This window comes from Egretta garzetta, unplaced genomic scaffold (assembly GCF_000687185.1).
Source record: "Egretta garzetta isolate BGI_Z169 unplaced genomic scaffold, ASM68718v1 scaffold287, whole genome shotgun sequence".
In the NCBI taxonomy this organism is placed as follows: domain Eukaryota; kingdom Metazoa; phylum Chordata; class Aves; order Pelecaniformes; family Ardeidae; genus Egretta; species Egretta garzetta.
The window spans coordinates 6593945-6613141 of NW_009260435.1; the positions used below are offsets into that span (position 1 = coordinate 6593945).

At 37.5% G+C, this 19197-nt stretch overlaps 1 protein-coding gene across 2 annotated transcripts in view; it reads left to right on the plus strand.

The window, feature by feature from the left end:
• Positions 1–2115: 2115 nt before the first annotated feature.
• APBA2 (amyloid beta precursor protein binding family A member 2) overlaps positions 2116–19197 on the plus strand; it is a 46678-nt gene continuing 29596 nt past the window's right edge. For both annotated transcript variants that reach the window (XM_009643965.2, XM_009643966.2), the window contains exons 1-3: positions 2116–3075; positions 14008–14088; positions 15467–15503. In XM_009643965.2, coding sequence (XP_009642260.1) covers positions 2116–3075; positions 14008–14088; positions 15467–15503 — 1078 coding nt within the window. The remainder of the gene's footprint in view (positions 3076–14007; positions 14089–15466; positions 15504–19197) is intronic.

Genomic DNA, 19197 nt, shown 5'->3' on the forward strand with positions numbered 1-19197 from the left:
ACCCTGTTTCAGGGAGAGCTTAGATCCGCCATGTGGTGTCATTGTACTAATCCATAGATGCATCAGATTCCTGGATTTATCACAAGCTAACATTTGGGGTTTTCCTTGTGATATCAGAAATTACGTAGGGATATCTATAAGGTTTTATGTTACAGTGACAGGATATTTTTGATAAATTCATAATACCTAGGAAATTAATCTCTATATGGCTCCTCTAATCCTCTAGCTCCATCATGCTAGTTATAACATTTTATGTGTGCACACAAGAGATGGGAACTGGTTATGTCAAAATGATCATGTGGTTGGCTGACATGCCTTTGTTATATGCATATAGTAAAGCATGCAGTTGTGTCATGCATTTCAAAAGCCTATGTGTGAGCTCAGTTCACCCCAACTAAGTAACTGAAAGTATGTCGTTTCCCCCACCCAAATCACACAGCAGATCAGTTGTCAGGCCTGTCTAGAATTAGCTGTTTTGTTTTTTTTTTTAATTTTGACTATTTTTGCTATGGTTCATGTAAGTCCGCTTATTGATTTAGAATCCAGTATTTAGACAAAAATGTATAATTTGAAGCAGCACAAGTATTTAGTGGGACGAATTAATGAGCAACATATTGTAAATGTGTCTTTTCCTGACATAGATTAGATGATTTGAAAAACAATCCTGCAGAGGGATCTAGATAGATTGGAGCATTGAGCTATGATTAATGGGATGAAATGTAACGAGTTGAATGCCAGATTCTGCATCTGGGATGGAGTAACACCAGGCACAAGTATAAACTGGGAGAGGAGTGGCTGGAGAGCAGTCCTGCAGAAAGATGCCTGTGGGTGCTGTTCAGCAGCAGGCTCAATACAAGTCAGTAGTGTGCTCTGGCAGCCAAGAGGGCAAACAGCATCCTGGGGTGTATCGAACACAGCATGACCAGCTGACCAAGAGAGGCAACTATCCCACTGTATTCAGCTTTGGTGCAGCCTCAACTGGAGTACTCTGTGCAGTTCTGGGCCCCACAATTTAAGAGGGATATGAACTTCCTTGTATATATCTAGAGGACAGCAACAAAGGTGCTGAAAGGGCTGGAAGGAACATCCTATGAGGAACAGCTAAGGACTTCAGGCTTGTTTAGTTTGGAGGAAACAAGGCTGAGGGACAACCTCATTGCTCTCTACAGCTTGCTGAGGAGAGGATGTGGGGAGGGAGGTGCTGCTCTCTTCTCCCTGAGATCCTGTGATGGGATGTGTAGGAATGGTTCAAAGCTGCTCCAGGGGAGGTTTAGACTGGACCCTGAGAGGGTAAGGTCAAACACTGGAACAGGCTTCCTAGAGAGGTGGTCAATGCCCTAAACATGTCAGTGTTTAAGAGGCATTTGGACAAGGCCCTCAATAACATGCTTTAACTTTTGGTCAGCCCCAAATTGGTCAGGCAGTTGGACTAGATGATCATCGTAGGTACCTTCCAACTGAAGTAGTCTATTCTAAAAACAATATTTGGTTTAACAATGGGACATACTCAACGGCATCCAGCTAGTAAGAGCTAGTAAGCCAGTGAGTGATTCTTTTTTTTTTTTAATAACTTTAATAGCAGCAATCTAGTGCCCTGTGTGACTGCCAAGTAAATAGAATTATTTTCCTTTAGTTTTGGTAAGAGCAGGTCAGATTCTAAATGTATGCTTTCAGTACACATTAAAGAAATGCCTAAGCTGAAAATTGAAAAGAGCTCCTGTTTACTGCATAGCGATCAAAGCATGACTCCTTACTGGCAAGAAAAAGAAATTGAAAACTAATTTCAAGGTTCAGGATTAATTCTCTGCAAATTGACAGAAGAGATCCTACACTAGAATACATTTAGCATAAATGTAGAACCTTCTCTTTATCTGTTCCTTTCAGTGTGCAAGTTATTACTTGATTTCATGGTTCCATAACATGAGCATTTAAGAAGTTATCTGTCTGTCAGTCTGGTTTAAATATCTACAAACACATCCTTTTTACCAAATAAATCTATCAGTTTGTTTCCTGTTAACATCATTGATCTCTACTGATGACCTTTTCCTGAATGTGTGTTTTTCCATCTTCCCTACAGTAATTGCTTAGAAATGATTGTCGTGTGAGGAGCTGGCTATGGCAAACAGGAAACATCAAAGCACTACAGCCAGCATGCTGGATCACAGAATGAGAGCTTGCCCTCACAACAGGGAGCCTGAAAATGAAGAAAGTGACCTTCCTATTGAAGATTATGCAGCAAAGGAGGCAGAACTAGCAACTGTCAGACAAGGTAGTCCTACACCTGTGGAACATGAGTGCAATGATCATAGTGGAGATGGTGACTCCAGCTCTGACTATGTGAATAACACCTCTGAGGAGGAGGACTATGATGAAGGCTTGCCAGAAGAAGAGGAGGGGATCACATACTACATTAGGTACTGTCCAGAGGATGACAGTTACCTGGAAGGAATGGACTGCAATGGGGAGGAGTATGCTCCCCATGAGGAACACCATGTTGAAACAGATGAATGTCAGGAAGCTGTAGAAGAATGGGCTGAAGGTAAAATTCAGCACCAAGATGAAAATGAGGCAACAGACAGGCAAGAGTGGCAGGAAGGTCAAGATAATGGTGTTCAGATTTTGGAGGATGAAGTGTCATCTTTGGAGATTCAAGACCAAGAAGAAAACATACAGTACTGTCAAAGTGAAGGTGGCTATCCGGACTATTACCCGGCAGAGGCTAATGGAAACTCGCAGGGAATATCACCATACCATTCTAGAAAAGAGGATGCAGAACTGGAAGAGCAGGAAGAGGACATTGACCAGATTGTAGCAGAAATCAAAATGAGTATGAGCATGAGCAGTATTAACAGTACAACAGAAATGAGTCCAGAGCACACTGGGACTGAAAACATGGCACATGACTATAAAGAGACTTTTTCAAAGGGAGAAGCTGTTCACAGTGCTAACAGGCATGAGGGGAGGCCAAAGTCACTGAATATCCCATCTGCCTCTAAACACAGTGCAGATGTGCCTAGAGGTTTCAAAGCAAAGTCAAGAACCCCAGAGGACAGGCAGAAGTGGCCACAGGAGCAGGTATGAGGCTCTCTGTTTAACCAGACTGTCAGGCATTATGCAAATGTTATGTTAGTTATTCATTCCAAACAGAATTGGAGAGCAATATTTTAACTTTTTTACTCTGTATTGCATTCACAGGTACATAATCACATTGTATGATTAGAAAAAAGTGCTGAATGTAGTCAATTTAGGTAGAAAACTAGGGAAGAGGTTTTGCGGAGAACAGACAGTTCCAAGTAAAACGAGGTATTCCAGATGCATGGGGCAAAACTGGTTTATAGATAAAATTGGGGCCAGCATTTAAATAGTTGAAGGTTTTTTCCATTAGGGGCTCCTGTTGCATTGCCTGAGTGGGTGATTTCTTTTAATTTCTTTTGTTTCCAGTAGAACATATGCCAAGGCTAGATGCTGCATGTTTTAAAAAAACTGTAAGAAGTGTCTGCATATTGCTGGTTTTGCTGGTCATATCTTGACCTTGGCAAGAGGAAGAAATAGCAGCTTTACTTGTACCAAAAAATCCCATTAGGCAGTTTTATCACAAGGATGGTGTAGATGTCAATAAACCATGTGTGATCTTTTCTTGTTCTAACATTGAGCACCAGGAAGAAGAATCTGGGAATGAAACTCAAGCTTTTCTAGAGGAACAGAGTTGTGATGTTTTCTTATTTTTTTTAAAAGTTTCAAACTGAATGTGCTTACTTCCTTAAATACACATATCTAATTCCCTTTGCTCTAAGGTCAGTTTAAAGCTTTAACTCTGCATCTCTGAAGTTATATGCAGTGAACAGAGATCTTCCTAAAAGAGGTAAAACATAATATGTATTTAAATGACAGTCTAGTAAGGATGAGTGAATTATTTTGCCTTATCTTTAATTAAAATGCTTTATTAAACTTCAGAGATATAAGTTTCCTGTTTCAGCTTTATCAAATCTATAAATATTATGATTTTCTATAGTTAAGTGCCCCACAGTTAAACAATTTAACCTAGATTATTCCATTAAAACCAGACATTAAAATGTCAGTTCCTCTGAAAAACAGTAAAAGGAAATAAAATGTTTAAGTATATGCTGATGAAACAGGTTGACCTTTATTATAATTGTGAACAAAAAAATCTTAGCATATTTTCAGATTTCCCATATCTACAGCAAGTTTTTAGTATTCATTTCTACATTCTATTTTCAGAATGATAATTAGAAACAAATTGTGTAACTTACTATATTCAGTACCTTCCTGCCAGCACAAAAAAAATATAGCTTGTGTGAATAAGCTTGATGATCTTGAATGGTTTGAATAGTTACTAGGTATTGGCTAGGAGCAAAGAAGTCTAGTTAGCATGTTTTAGACTAATGATGAACTAGGTCTTTCTGGCACAGTACACCAGTAGGTGCTACTGGGAGTGTTGCTGCTTGAAAGTATTGAAAGTATTTGCAGAACAAAAGAGAAGAGGAGCTCTTGAATAAGAAAGTAAGTGAATTCTTCTATATGCTTGAATAAGAAATTGTTGGGTTTTTTTTCCTCTGAATGATTGCTAATTCAAAACACAATTCAAAATAACTTTCATTTCAACATCTTTTTGTACTCTTTCAAAGTTTATTTAGCAGAGGTTGAGCTGAATTGCATTGTATCTTTATTATTCTTGCCAGATTGCTAACAACTGGAGGTTTTGTAACACCAGGATATTGATATAACTGCCACTGGTGTGAAAATAAACAAAGGTACCTAAATATTTCAGAGTTGCCTGTCAGAGCTTTAATTGTTACTTCCATTCAGTCTTGGGCCAATGCCTTAATCTCTTTTAATAATGGAGAAAGTACTGCTATGATAGGTAGCCATGAGCTGGCATGTAGCCATTGAGTTTCTACAATCACTCTTTATAAAACCCACAAACTGTTGTCTAATGGATAGAGCATTAAGCAATACACATTATTTCATTTCTCCAAATATGAAGACAGAAATGAAAGTAGTTTCTCAGCCAGAGACACAGCCGTACAGGTATCCATTTCAGTTCAGCATGAAGGAATAAATAAACTGGGTGACAAGGCATGCATTTGATTTGTAAGAAAGTAGACAGGACAAAGGTGCTGTGGGTATCTTCACTGAAGAGAAGAGCACATAGGCCTCCAAGGCATAAAGGTGTGAAGCAGTATTTCTTACGGAGACAGAGGCTTAGAAATGGAGACATGAAGAGATTCTCCCCTCCCCACCCCAAGCCTCCAGGTGTATAAAAGAAAGATTAAAAAGGAAGTTAAATAATCTTTGGCAAGCATTACTTAAATGCATTTATCATAACAAGACTAGTCTTATTTTGCTGTGTTCTGTTCACCTACTGCAGGGTGCTTATCATCCTCGTCTTTATCTAAAAATCAGGCTCATTGTGAGGGTATTAGACTAAGAGTACAGTATCCATTTCTGCCAAAGTGACTTTTATTCTTAATTGGTCCTTAAACATCCCTAACAGGAGGTATGGCTGGACCTTTAACATAGATATTGGACCTCAACAGATTTCAATAAAGCACAGAGGTTTTCTGGTTTTTTTCCAGGGTATTAAATTATTTTAATATTTTCTATAAAACATCTAAGGGATGGATGCAATTTATGTATTGTCTAAATGAACCTGTGTCTCATTTGCAAAACTGAGGTAGTCATTTTAATTACAATAATTAAAGTTCTTACATAGTGAAAGGAGAAAGACCCAAGGCCATTGTCAGTAGATTTGCATGCCAAACTTATTGTTTGTAGATAATTTGCTTGGAAGGTTTTGTCATTTTGCTAAAAGATTTTATTTCTTGTAAGTGTGCATCACACAGTACAAAATGTCTTGGTGAAAGGGATGACATAGAAGCATATGTATTACATACAGAACACTTTTTTGCCCCAATTTTTAAGTAAATATGGATTTGAATGCTTTTAAGTTAAACCAAGATACTATGTGTATGTCAGTTTTTGTAACAATAAGCAAACAGGTTCATGCATTTTATGGTTTTATGCACATACTGTGCTGTCCTTAGCTTTTCATGTTTCTGTTCCTCTCCTCCTTTCCTGCCTCCCACAGGTGGTAATACTGCTGCATAAATTTTCAGGTTAGTTAACAGTAACTGATATACAATACGTTTTCACATACCTTTAAAAATATATAATTAATTTCTTAGCCCCCATGCTTACAGTTGTCTTGCATACAAAATGTTAAATAACCAGCAGACAAAAGCTATTTTAAAGGTTCCAGTTGCTAGGTTTGCTTCCAGCAGTTAATCACCAGATAACAGTAGTCACTTCTAAGAAAGACCCTACAGAGAATGGAAAACAAAGTAAGCATCTCATTTTACTTTCAGTGTGGGTCAGTCTCCACTCTTAAATATACGTGCTCACCCTCGAAAACTTTGGGAATATATGAGCTTGCTTGTATGAGCCTTTATTTGTAATTACCTCTAGGGAAGTGCAGAAAGAGGATTTGCACTAGACAAGCCTGAGGGAAGCCTAGAATACATGTAGAGTGTATATTTGCTCTAACTCACTGATTAGCACAACTTTTATTTCTTGCTGATTTTCCATACTTAGATTATTTAAGAAAACTATTACATCTATGAAGTTGCAATTGGGTATTTTGGGCATTTTATGACAACTCAGATATAACAAATTCAAGTTCAGAGTTTCCCCCACCCCCTTTGACATCTTACTCATCTCGGACTGAGCCAACTGTTAATGTACCTGACATATGAAGAATTTTTCTTTTTTTTGCTTATAATTTCATTTTATGTTTCAGCTTCATGCAGCAAAGTCAAATATTGTCAGACACCCTATTGATGTAATTCTTCTGAATTATCACAGTTTTTATTGTAAAATAAAAATGAATTAACTGACTCGGGTATATCTTTGGGTGGAATAAGGAGCAAGAGGAACTGAATGGCTCATTCAACTGATACTAACATACAGTGTGACCAGAAATTTGAAATTGATGTGGTGTTCCCGTGCAAAAGTAGTTGCTGTGACTTGAAGTTTTTTTTTTTTCCATTTTGGAATGCTATATTTGCATACTTCAAGTTTAGCTAGAATATCGTTGGTTTGGCACACTAATAATCAGGAACAAGTTTACTAAGTGGAAAATGAGTAGTCTCCTGTTGCAGATGAATATACCACACAAAATATGAATGAGGGCCTGGTCTAAACCAAAGCTTGAACCACAAGAAGCTTGTCTCCACATCAGTTCACTGCAACATATCCTGTCCTGCTTCCTTCCCATAAAGGAGTATGGTATGGGGCAGTCATTTAGAACTTTAGTTTCTACTATTGCACCCATAAGACACCTGCAGAGAATCATAGCATTGCCTATTATTTTACTAAGTTAATGCTAACTCTATACAGAGAGGTAGAACAATTAATGAATGGTAGAAGCAGTCAAGAAAAAAAGTTAGCAAAAAATTGGACAGCAGCTGAAATACCACTGATGGAATAAGTCTTTTGCACTAATGTGACAAATAATTGCTCCTCTCTGGAACCTCATATGTGGCAGAGTTTACTCTGTTCATCCCGACTAGAGTAATACTTTTATGAAAGACTGGCATTGGCATGGCCTGAGAGCTGCTTCTGGTGAGTGGGGACTAAAGATTACTATGGGACTTTACACTTGAGCACTGACAGTCTAATCAGCCCTTTGTTCTTCATGTCTCATCTACTTAGATTTTAGACTGCAGACTCCAGAGTATGCTTATTCTCTCCTACTCTATTTAAACAGACCTATTTACCAACAATAAGAGATAAAGTTTTTTAACAGCACCAACACCCTACCTTCACCTATACCCTTTTGAAGAAATAGGGATTTGCCATTATTACCATTCAGAAGGATGGCCTTAGAGGGAGGTCTGCTTTTTAAGTGATGCTGCCTGTGACACATGGATCTGATTGCTTCTCATTCCTCAGTAATACATTTCATATCACTGGCATACATTTGAGAACCTAACAAAACATGCTTGTACAAACTCCCCTGGTAGCAACCCCACAAGCTTCTGCACTGTTAGTCTCATTTCAAAACTTTCATACAGGCTATGCCCTTACATTTTTTCAACATGAATATTCAGAGATGGATAAAATATCACTAAGAAAAATTTATGAAAGAAAATTTTACAAAGTCATCTTTTTTTGTCTCAGTTTGTTCTCCAACAGCTTTGCATGCATCAGTGCTACTACTGCATTTTGCTATCTGTACTAGTAGAGCTCAGTATTGACAAGAATATTTGAGGTTTATTCCCTTCTCTTGGCATGTTGACAGCTCTCTTCTCCTGCAAAGAGCCAAAACCAGGAGCCTTTTGTCCATAAAAGATCTCACCCTTAGAACAGTCTGAAACAGCTAAGATGACAGACATTTTAGAAACCTATATCTTAGGAATGTCTTACTGGAATTCAGTCTGAGTATTATGGCATGCATTTGATAGACGTTGTGGAAAACACAAATGGGGGTGTAAATAAAGAGTATTAAAAAAGCTTGCTGCATTCGTTCAGGTGTTCTAGGCAGCTGTGGGGCAGAAATATTAAATAGCTGTTACTGAGTGACAGGTCCCAAACTTAGCAAAAACTGCTAAACAGTCCAAACATTCTCAGACAAATCCAGTTTCTCCATGCTAACTGGCTGAGTGATGACTTTTTAGCAATAAACTCCCAACACCAGGAGACAGCAAAATCAATGCCTCTTACAACACATTAGCAACAGAGTCTTCTCTGGCAAGTTTAAAGCAGAAGGCAGCACACACTCCAAATTAAATCTACATAAAAATGCAGCATTCAGCACAACTATTTCTCTGAAACTCTTATCATGGCTGGTTCTCAATTTGAAATATGTGCAAGGACAAAAAACCATCTCAGTTCTTTAAGATGATAATAAACAACTGACAATTGTTTTAATGTTTACTGAAATTGGATAGAGTATTGAAATTTTTTTGTGGAATGCTTAGGTCTCTAAACTTACTTTGACTCCTTCTCTTTTTATAATGCCAGTTCCATACTCTTGACTTGCTTACTTGGAACTACCCCTTTCTACAAATACTTTTCACTTCTGATGTGCTAGCACCACCTCTAAATTAGCACATAAGTAATGGAATCTTTGTGAGAGAAGAGACTGTGAAGTCTGGCTTTCCCCCTTCCCCCACCCCCCCCAATCAGAATCAGAAACCCTTCAGCTGCCTGAACTGCCTCATTCAGATTTTGTCTTTGCAAGTGTATCCTGCTGGGTCACATTGCTCCTACTGACAACAGCATGTTACTGATGTTACAACAACTAATGCAGCAGCTCAGTAAGGGTACATTAAGCCATTCCCACTACACATCACCAGCATCTACGAGAGAAGTTATTTCAGTCATGTGGTTTAATAGGAATAGTACCGCCATAATAGACTTGTTACTAGGTTACCATCTATTGATTCAAAAAGATGGCTTAGATGCACCTTGACATGTTTCTATGAACATAGTAGTGTTTAAATATCAGGAAAACACATAATAATAAACTGTCTTCAGAAACCAACAGAAGATCACAGAAGTTGAAACTAGAAAGTAACAAACATAATACCCACCTGATTTACCTTTGTTCTAGGGAGAGACAACAAACCTGGATAAAATAATCAATTAGATCTGTTCATTTACTTGCGCAACAATAATCTAGTCAACCTACCACAAAACATCTCTTTTTCAAGAAGGTATTTTTGAGAAGGTTTTTTCTTCTTGAAGACTACCTCAAGGAACCTTCTTCAGTTGGAACCCACCACAAAACATCTCTTTTCCAAGAAACTTAGTAGTCTTCAAGATGAGTTTCAAAATACATTAGTCAGTATAGGTTTCCAAACACATTATTTAATAACATTTGAAAAGTATTGCTAGTAAAGAGTTGGGTAGGTACAGATCATAAGCCTCATTATTCAAATGTTTAAACATAGTAATAAAGCCTTACCAAGCCTTTGACCTCAATGCTTGCTTACCAACTCTTTATTAAAAGGGTTAACTATTCTGAAAAACCTGATCTTTCATTCCTCTCTTAGCCAAAATATTCTTCTGAATAAATCAAGAAAGGGACTAACCTGCTGTTTTGCAGCAGAACATTCTCCAGCAGGAAAGTTCTTCATCATCACTGAGCATTCAGGATCACAGGTGGCAACTTTGAGGAGGACCATATTGCTGAGATGAGCTTTTGACTAAAAAGCTAAACAGCTTATACTGTAGAGTGAAAACAACCAGTATTGTTAAGAAACAGCAGAACACCATCATTACCAGCCCTCACATCCAGCTAAGAGGGGCTTTATCCTGCAGGAAGGGGTGTTTATAAAAGGGGCCTGGTTGGCTGCGACGGACCCTGCAAGATTGGTGGGAGGAGGGAGGCCCAGGTGGTCCCAGGCCTGACAATTAGCCATTAGGACAGGGCTAGACAGGGCATGGCTAGAGCTATTTCTGAAAGATGTGCATAGATGCTTCAGTGATCTCCAATAAGTAGAGTGGTTTTCCTCTCAGCCAAAAGATGGCATTTTCTGCTGCCTCACATTCCTTCCCTTCATGCTGGATGCTGCCTCAGTACTTGCTCAGAGGCAAAAGTATTAATAACACTACACCTTTAATATTTTAAGATTTTTATATCTTTCCTTTGCAGAATCTGCCCTTTCATCAGAATCTTCTCCTAAGATAAGAGACTTTTAACGTAGCTGTACTTCTGTGCTAGTGTGCAGTCAATTCCAGATTTCCAGTTTAGCTTTAGGTCCTATTGTAAACTGCAAGCCAGAGTATAAAGTATTTATAATACCTTTTAAGTGTTTCCCTCAAATATGATCTTTATAGCTATCCTAACACTTAAAACAACAATATAAATTGGAATCTCTGTAAGAAACATGAAGATATGAAGTATCAAGTATGATAATTTATTTGACATTGGTTAGATCACCTGGGAGCATGCACCAACATCCAGCCCATACTGAATACCAGAATTTATGTTTTCTAAAAATTATTCTGTAAAGAAGCTCCAAAACAGTGCCTTCATCCTTGGTCTAGAAGCATTTCCTTCCATACGTACGAGACTATGTAACTGTGTATGGGAGATATAGCCATGCCTACTCTGCATAGTTCTCTCCTATGACACTGTAAGCCTTATGGAAAGAAAGGGAAGCCCTGCTCCCTGTACTTCTTTCTGCCATTTCCTTCTGGGATACCGTGTTAGCAAACATTCCTTTAGCATGAAGATCACAACCCTTATTTTGTAAAGGGTCCTTGTAACAGCCCACGTATTTGCAGGCAAATGTTGGGCACAGAAAGTCTCAGACGGGCACAGGTCCCCTTATTAACTACTCAATATTTCTTGCTGCTGATGAAGGGACATAGGGTGTGCTATGCTCCAAAGCTGTGAGGATCTCAAGAATGTGTTATTACACTCAGCTTTGCTTAGAAGAAGTGCTCACAGTGACACCCTCCCCTCCCATCACAATACATTTAAAGAACAAAGTGTTGATAGATCAGCCCGAAGTGGAAGATCTTGTACGCACAGATGTGCATAAAAGAAACAGAAGAATTCTGTGTACCTGAGAGTCTGCCTAATTAGACTAGGGCTTCTAAACACACAGGCGAAACATGGGGCGGGTGGGGAATTGGCCTTCATGTACAGACACCAAATAATAAGTAAAAAACGCATTTATTATATTCCTTGTAGAGGTGATGTGATTGATCCCAACTCGTCATGTATGCTGCACAGACTTCTTTTTGGAACCCAGCCAGTACACAATAACAACATATATACTACATATGTGACACATATATACCACATATGTGACTAGGAAAAAAAAAATGCAAGGCTTGTTTATATGCCTAAAATCCTGAAAAGAGGAACTCCAGTAAATTACAGCTATGTATAAATCAAAACTGAAATGTCATCTAAATGTTTAGTCATATTTTATATTACGACTATATGGAATTATATATGCAACTGTTACCACAGAGCGTGATAGGTATTATGATCCCTGGGGCTGAATAAGTCCATCGACATGTAAGATTTGTGACAGAGAAATGCTTCAATAATGTTTACAGCATCTGGGCTATGCTTACTAAACCAGTCAACCAATTCTTTCTTTATATGCAGGTGCATTTTCGATTTAGTGAAGTGTATGGTAATCATAACTGACAAAGCTTTAAAAGTATTAACGTTCTGTTGTATATACTGGAATTAATTATTTGCTATCACTGCTTACAGTTTAATGTATCTTCATTATGGCCCTGTCATTTTCCCTGCTTAAAGCATACCTGATCTAATCCTGCTATTTTAGGGAATAATGTGTGATTACTATGCTTGTTTTATTAAAGCCCTCTAGGTATTTGTTTACCTCATTAATATATTTCACTGTACATCCACACATATTGCTCCATATTAGCCTAGCCATGCAATATAATTAGATTTGTCTTGTCTCAAACAGAATAGCATTTATAAGCAGGGATGTGGTAAGCTTCTTAGCTACTACAGATATGTGGACAGGGCAGGAGTCAGTGGGTCCCGAAGTCTTGGTGCTCCATGTGTATCAGCTCGGTCTTTTCTTTCCTAAATTCCTGCTTACTGCTTGGGTAAATCTTTGCTTTGTATATGTTGTCTTACCTGAGAATTAGCATTACTGAGCTAATAGCTCTAATGTACCCACTTCATTAGTACATTTTGTTCAGCTGACTAAATATGATTCATAAGGAATAATTTATCTAGAGATGAACATGTGGACTTCCTTTGATTTGATGCTTTTCAATTGCATTTGAAAGTCAGAATACAAGAAGTTATGTTCACATGTAACATTCAGGCTGACCCTTTGAACTAATACTGGCTCGGTGTTTTCCATTTGCACAATTGTTGATATGAGTTCTTACCTCTGAAGCCTTAGAATGACAGTGGTATTTAGGCACTCTTTTTTATACATAATGGGAAAACTGAGAAAAAAAGGAAGTGAAATATCTAAACTATAAAAATTTGTTCCAGAAATCACCTTGGTTTTCCAGATTTCTAACACTGAAATGCTGAGTCATGAAAATGTCACTTTTTTTGGTACGCAGAGTACACAGATGCTCCCTGTGCTGGGTGTTGGTGTTCTGTGACTTGTGTCAGGTCTGGAGAAGAAATTCTGCCCCTGAGAATATTGGAACTTAGAAGAAAAAGAGTATTCCATGGTTTAAAAAACTTAGTATTTTCCTTGTGTAACGTTCTATATTTTCCTTTTTACATTTCTTCAGAAGCCTGAAGCTGTGCTGCCAGCATCCTGTAGATTTCCATAGCCCAAAAGGAGGGAGATGCCATGAGGTATCTCCCATGAACAGAGAATTTTGTATTCAGTACTAGGATTCTATTTTTCAGATCAAAGGTGGCCTTTAGGACTGTTTTGATTTTGTCCAGTACTGAGCATAAACACATTTAAAAATTCAGACTTTGGTTTCTGAACAATCTGCACATGTCAGCATTTGGCTTAATTTAATGTGAAAAATTTGCAATGAAATATGATCATTTAGTTTAAGTTTAAATGAGTAGCATAACTGCTACTTAATGATAATTGAAAAGTTATTTATATCAAAGTAGATCTTTTATTGTAATTAAACAGCTCAACAGTTTTATATGAATCTCATATTTGCTAAATTACAATAGGAAATTCCAACTATTATATCACATTATGACATTTCAGTATCTGTAATGAATATTGATTGCACATAAATAACTACATAAAAGTATATATAAATAACTACACAGAACAGATTCAATGACTGTCATAAAATAATGGAGAACATGCTAAACAGATTTTCATATATTAATTCTTTATTAATTTCTATTAAAATGTTCTGAATGTGATTTAATCTGGTGAAAATTTTCTGACTATCTTTGCACCATGGACTTCCACTGAAATCTCTACTTTATTTTGAAGCTTTTCAGAAGACAAAAGGATTTGAAATCCTTTCTCTTTTTTCTTTTAGATGTGCAATGGTTTAGAGCAGCCAAGGAAGCAACAGCGTTCAGACCTCAATGGACCAGTTGACAATAATAATACACCTGAGGTAGGTACCTTAGGCTGTCAGGCTGTTCTGCTGCCCATCTTCCTGTGGTCAGGCTTTGATGAGGGAAAGTAGGCACAGAGTTGTCAGCTTTCTCCCTCTCACACACACATATTTAGGCTCTGTTTCTTTTCCTGAACTGACAATAAATGCCACATCTGTGTATTCCAAGAGGTCTTTGAACTATACCCATGAATCTGTTGCTGCCACGTTCATTTTATGTAACGGTCCACAGCCTGTACCAAAGCCTAAAATTTTCTGATGAGATGCAGAATAGGGAGAACACTTCAGAAATTCTCTTTTTGGATTATTGGGGAGCAAAAGTAGCATCAAAAAGAAATTGGCTTCTGCTTTTTTTCTTTCTTCACACCCCACCCCACGCCCCAAATGTCAGTCTTTGAAGCCAAAGGGCTGCTTAATTCCCACAGGAATAATTCTCTTTTAAATAACCCCTGATATCAAGCACATCATTCAGTGCTGAGTGCTCAAATGATTCACATCTTTTTGAGTGGCTTCTGTGGTAAGATGTATCCTGGCTCAGTCAGCTGTGAAAAAGACGTAGTGATAGGCAACCTGCTCTTGTCACTGAAGACGAGTAAAGAAGGCATCTAAGAATGCAGAATGAGGTTATGCTTGAGGCTAGGCACAATGAAATGAAATTCAGACTTAAAAGCAGAAGTCTGTTATCTCAAAAACATGTAACATATTAAGCCTGTAGCCTGTTACATTAATGAAGAGGCACGTTTCTAAACCCTTTTCCCATAATGGAGAAATCAGCCTCTTTCCTAGAAACAGGGATGCCCAAGGAGGCTGGCAAAAGACAAGCAAATGGAAGGACTGTATCTGTTTATTGAGAATAGCGACAGCACAAAAAGAGCACTGTTGTGGCCCCTGCTGAGATTAAGTGTAATGCCACGCACTGTTCAATCAGGGACAGTTCTTTTTATTCACTGACCCAGAATCTTGCTTTGTAAAATACTGTTAAATGTTCTTAATTGGAAATTTGAGCTACCATTGATAGGCAATGCGATCTAGTGGACAAACTGCTGGACTGGGAATTGCTGGTTTGTATTGCTTATTTGGCAGCTGACTTCCTAGGTCATTTTCCTATTCTTCCCCCAACCCTTCCTTATTTTTTTGTCTAGTGGGATCTGCTTAAAATTCTTTGAGATTCCAGGCAAACAGCACTATGTAACAGTTAGGTTGGGTTAATTACTGTGATGTACATGTGTTTCACTGTGATAAATAGTGCCTATACAGAAGTTATACAGAGAAATTTGATTTTTCATAAACAATGGTCAGCTGTTTAAATATAATATGAAATCACTTCAGTTTATGAAAATTACTTTGTTACAGCTATATCATTTTTATTTCTCAACAGACAAAGAAAGTGTCTTCATTTCCAAGTTTTGTTGATGGTAAGTTTTAGATCATCCATAAATAAAGTAGGATAAAATGGAAGCAAATGCTTCGATATATGTTAAAGATCACAGTTCTAAAAACCAGCCAAACCCAAAAGAATACAGCTGAAACGTTTAAGTAGTGAAGTATTTAACATTTTAATCCCCTCCTGTGGCAATGGGAGCCTGGTGGTGATAAAAAGGAGGAGCAGATAGAGCTTTTAGAAGGATTAAAGTGAAGACGGAGACAGCTACAAATCTGTAAGGGAGTAAAAAAGGTGGTAAAAGTGGGCCCCACAGCGGGGTGGAGATTTATGGAGGTATAAGAGCACCCTGTTCTTCATGGCCTTGCACAGAGGAAGGAGTCATTTAACTGTTCAGAGCAGCCCCTGTATCACTTTGATGTGATGCCTATTATTGCACTCTGGGAATCTCAGTTGTTGGCACAAATTGAAAGGTTCTCCTGATCTGACAAAAAATTGGTAATCCAGTCCTCTGTTTAGGAGACCCATGCTGTCATGTGTTTCTTCAGTCTCCTTTGCACTGCTTTTAAGTATTTTCTGTTTGGAAAAAAAATAAGTCAATTTATTAACACAAGAAGGTGGACAGAGATAAAATGGGATTATCCTGAAAAACATTATCGTTCTCTGATTCACAGACAGCTGAAGAACTTTGTATGGGGAAAATGCATACAGCTTTTCCCTCAAAGGAGATGTCTACACTGTAAAGTGAGAAAAGACAGTAGGAAACTTCTGAGGATCTGACCCCTTAGATCTGCCATGAACACACTTTTCCCCACAATGGAAACCAGAAACGAATTTTAAAAACTTGATTTCTTATGCCATTCTCAACTCAGGGAAAATTTACTGCAATTTAGAATAATATTAGAATGTTCAACACATTTTTCTTCTATTCCCTGATCTCATCAGCTTGACTAGTAACTTCTGGTTTTAGTAATTTCCTTGAAGAGCTAGAGCAAATGGAAAGTTCAAAGATTGCCCCTTTTACACAGATTGACATCTGAAGGAAATTGCACATAACACTTGGCATGTACTGGCTAACAGGCCCTAAATAGAGGTAAATTAAATGCATTCCACAAAGGTGGCAGAGACAAGAAAGCAAGCTGATACTTTGTAATAAGCATCTATTGATTGTACAGTGGACAACTATAAAGGGAGGCCAGCATGAGTAGAGCTTTAAAACAGACTAGAAAATGCACCCCTTGCAGCACTTGCAGATACAACTACACATTTTAATTTTATTGGGATAAAAAGTTTATGTCTTTTCTTACCAATCAGCTCCCTGCTCTGTTGGAAAGGGGTCAGTATACTCTTTTAGATAGCATAATACTTTTTTTTTTTCCAGTTCAATCATTTTACTTTCTCTGAATTTTTTCTATAGTCACACAGTATGTGAGGATAAGCTCCCTATTAGGCTTTTTCTATTGCAGGCATTATATGGCATTGTCTAATACAAATAAATATGTAGCTCACTATGAGCTTATGATAGCTAACACGACTGTTCTCTGAATTCAAAGAAAACCAGAGTTTTTATTATTAATTTGTGTGCAGAGTCCCAGGAGGAACAGGACCCTCCTGCACATACAAAGAGCTTCTGCCATCTAACACTCCCTCTTCTTCCCTGAGCTTTGACGGTGATACCACAACCATATTCTGGTTATATTCATATTCAGCTGTTCAGGGACTTAACTTTCAGCATGACTCCTTAACTACAGGAGTTCTATCTATAACTCTATGAATACATAATATTTTTCATATGCCATGTGGACATAAAAACAAATTAGGTAACAGGCACAACAAATATTGGAGATGTGCCCTTTTGCTATTATAATTGTTTCAGTAGCAGTACCACTACATGCTTGTAGTGGTAATTAGTTCCGTGTTCAGGGGTGCTGGCTTTTATGCTCTCTATATTTGTCCTATCACCATAAATCTCATTCTTTTGCACAGTCACAACCATGATGAAGTAAAGAAATCAGCTAGAAAATGGAACTTGTAGACAGGCATTCTGCAAGGTGACATATGCCCTGCATCCTTTTACTGCTTATGCAAGATCTGCTGCAGTGCCACACAGCCTCAGGTCTCAGTGGCTTCACTGAGTATGAGGGTTCTCAGCAGTAAGTTGAAAGCACTCCTGTCCTCTGAGCGCAGTCTCTAAATACCGAGTTCTCGGTTTACATATGACCTTAGATAAATATAAAAATATGTTCCTAACATTATTAAAGTCAGTTACACTGAATTATTGAATGGGTATTCTTTTTCCTATTTTGTGAATACAAAAGATAATTTAAAAATGTTTAGAACTAGTCTACTTAGTCTAGAAATATGTTTATACTTGTTGCATTAAAAGATCAGCAGAAAACCAAGTAATCTTCATTGGATTGATAAGATAGTACAGAAATTTACAGTTAGATTTTTCAGAAAGAGTTATCTAACATTTAGGAACCAATATTCAACATAAAATTCCAATATTTTTTCACACTGAACTAATCTTCAAGTTTCAGATCTATTTCTTTCTTCTTCCCTTCCTCATTAGTAAGCCTTACACATGCTTACAGTGAAGGGCATGCTTAAGTGCTCTGATGAGCTGGGAGCTCAGCCAAGTCTGCATTTTTACATTATTTAAAGCAGTCAGAGATAAGGGAAGAAAACACTCAGGTAACCCAATTTGACCCTGGCAATTTTCAATATCATTCGACCCTTCCAACAGATGTCGTCTTTTAACTGACAACGGCTTATATTGCCTTCATGATGGGAAATGTACGTTGGAAATGTTTTCTGCTCAACATGCCTTTTTTGTTGTTGTTTTTTCTGTATTAGCTACTGGTATAAGCATTTTATACATGCTGTTGTTTTATACATGATATTGCAGAATCTGTTGCTAATATAATGAGTCTGCAAAAAATCACTTTCTAAAGCTGTGAAGAGATGATGAAACCATATCCAACCAGAAACCCCCAATCTGTAAAGAATCAAAAAAAAAAAAAATTAAGATAATAGAATTGCTTAAAACTCTAGGTTATTTCCATGTTCAAGAAGTTTTTCAGACAAATTAGTTAAAAAATACCATTGCTGTCACCAAACAGCCAAGACAAGAGAAGAATTTGTTGTTTCCTTTGTAACACTCATTAATTTCACAAACCCTAAGATATGGCGGGGATTACTGTTTCGCTGTTGGGATGGAAAGGAAGTAGATTAAGGGACTGACATGTGTTAAATAACCAACACAATTTTTTTTGTTGACAAATCCTGTAGATACTTAGAATTTTGGTCTTTGCTTGATGTAGTAATGACTGTATCAGAATTTGTGCCAAGAACTGCAATTTTACTTGTCTTCAGACACACAAAATATTTCAAGAAAATTAATCTAAATTAACTATTAAAGGAGGTTAGTGAACCTGATTTAAACATTATGTGGGTAAGCATATTTCAGAGTTAAAGCAACCTTGATTCAATTTAGCCTGATTTACCTACCCTGAAGTGAATGAAGGAAAACAAAATTAAAGCCACCTTAATTTTGAATGAGTGTGTTGATGCAGGTATCTAATGAAGTTTTGCTAACTTAGCATTAAATTCACATCTTTAATTAATTTCCCTCTTTGCTACCCTTGAAACAAGATGTCAATGTGATGCAACGTTAATATTTTGTTGCATGCTGAAAGAAGTACAGATGTATGAGAATAAGTTTTAAG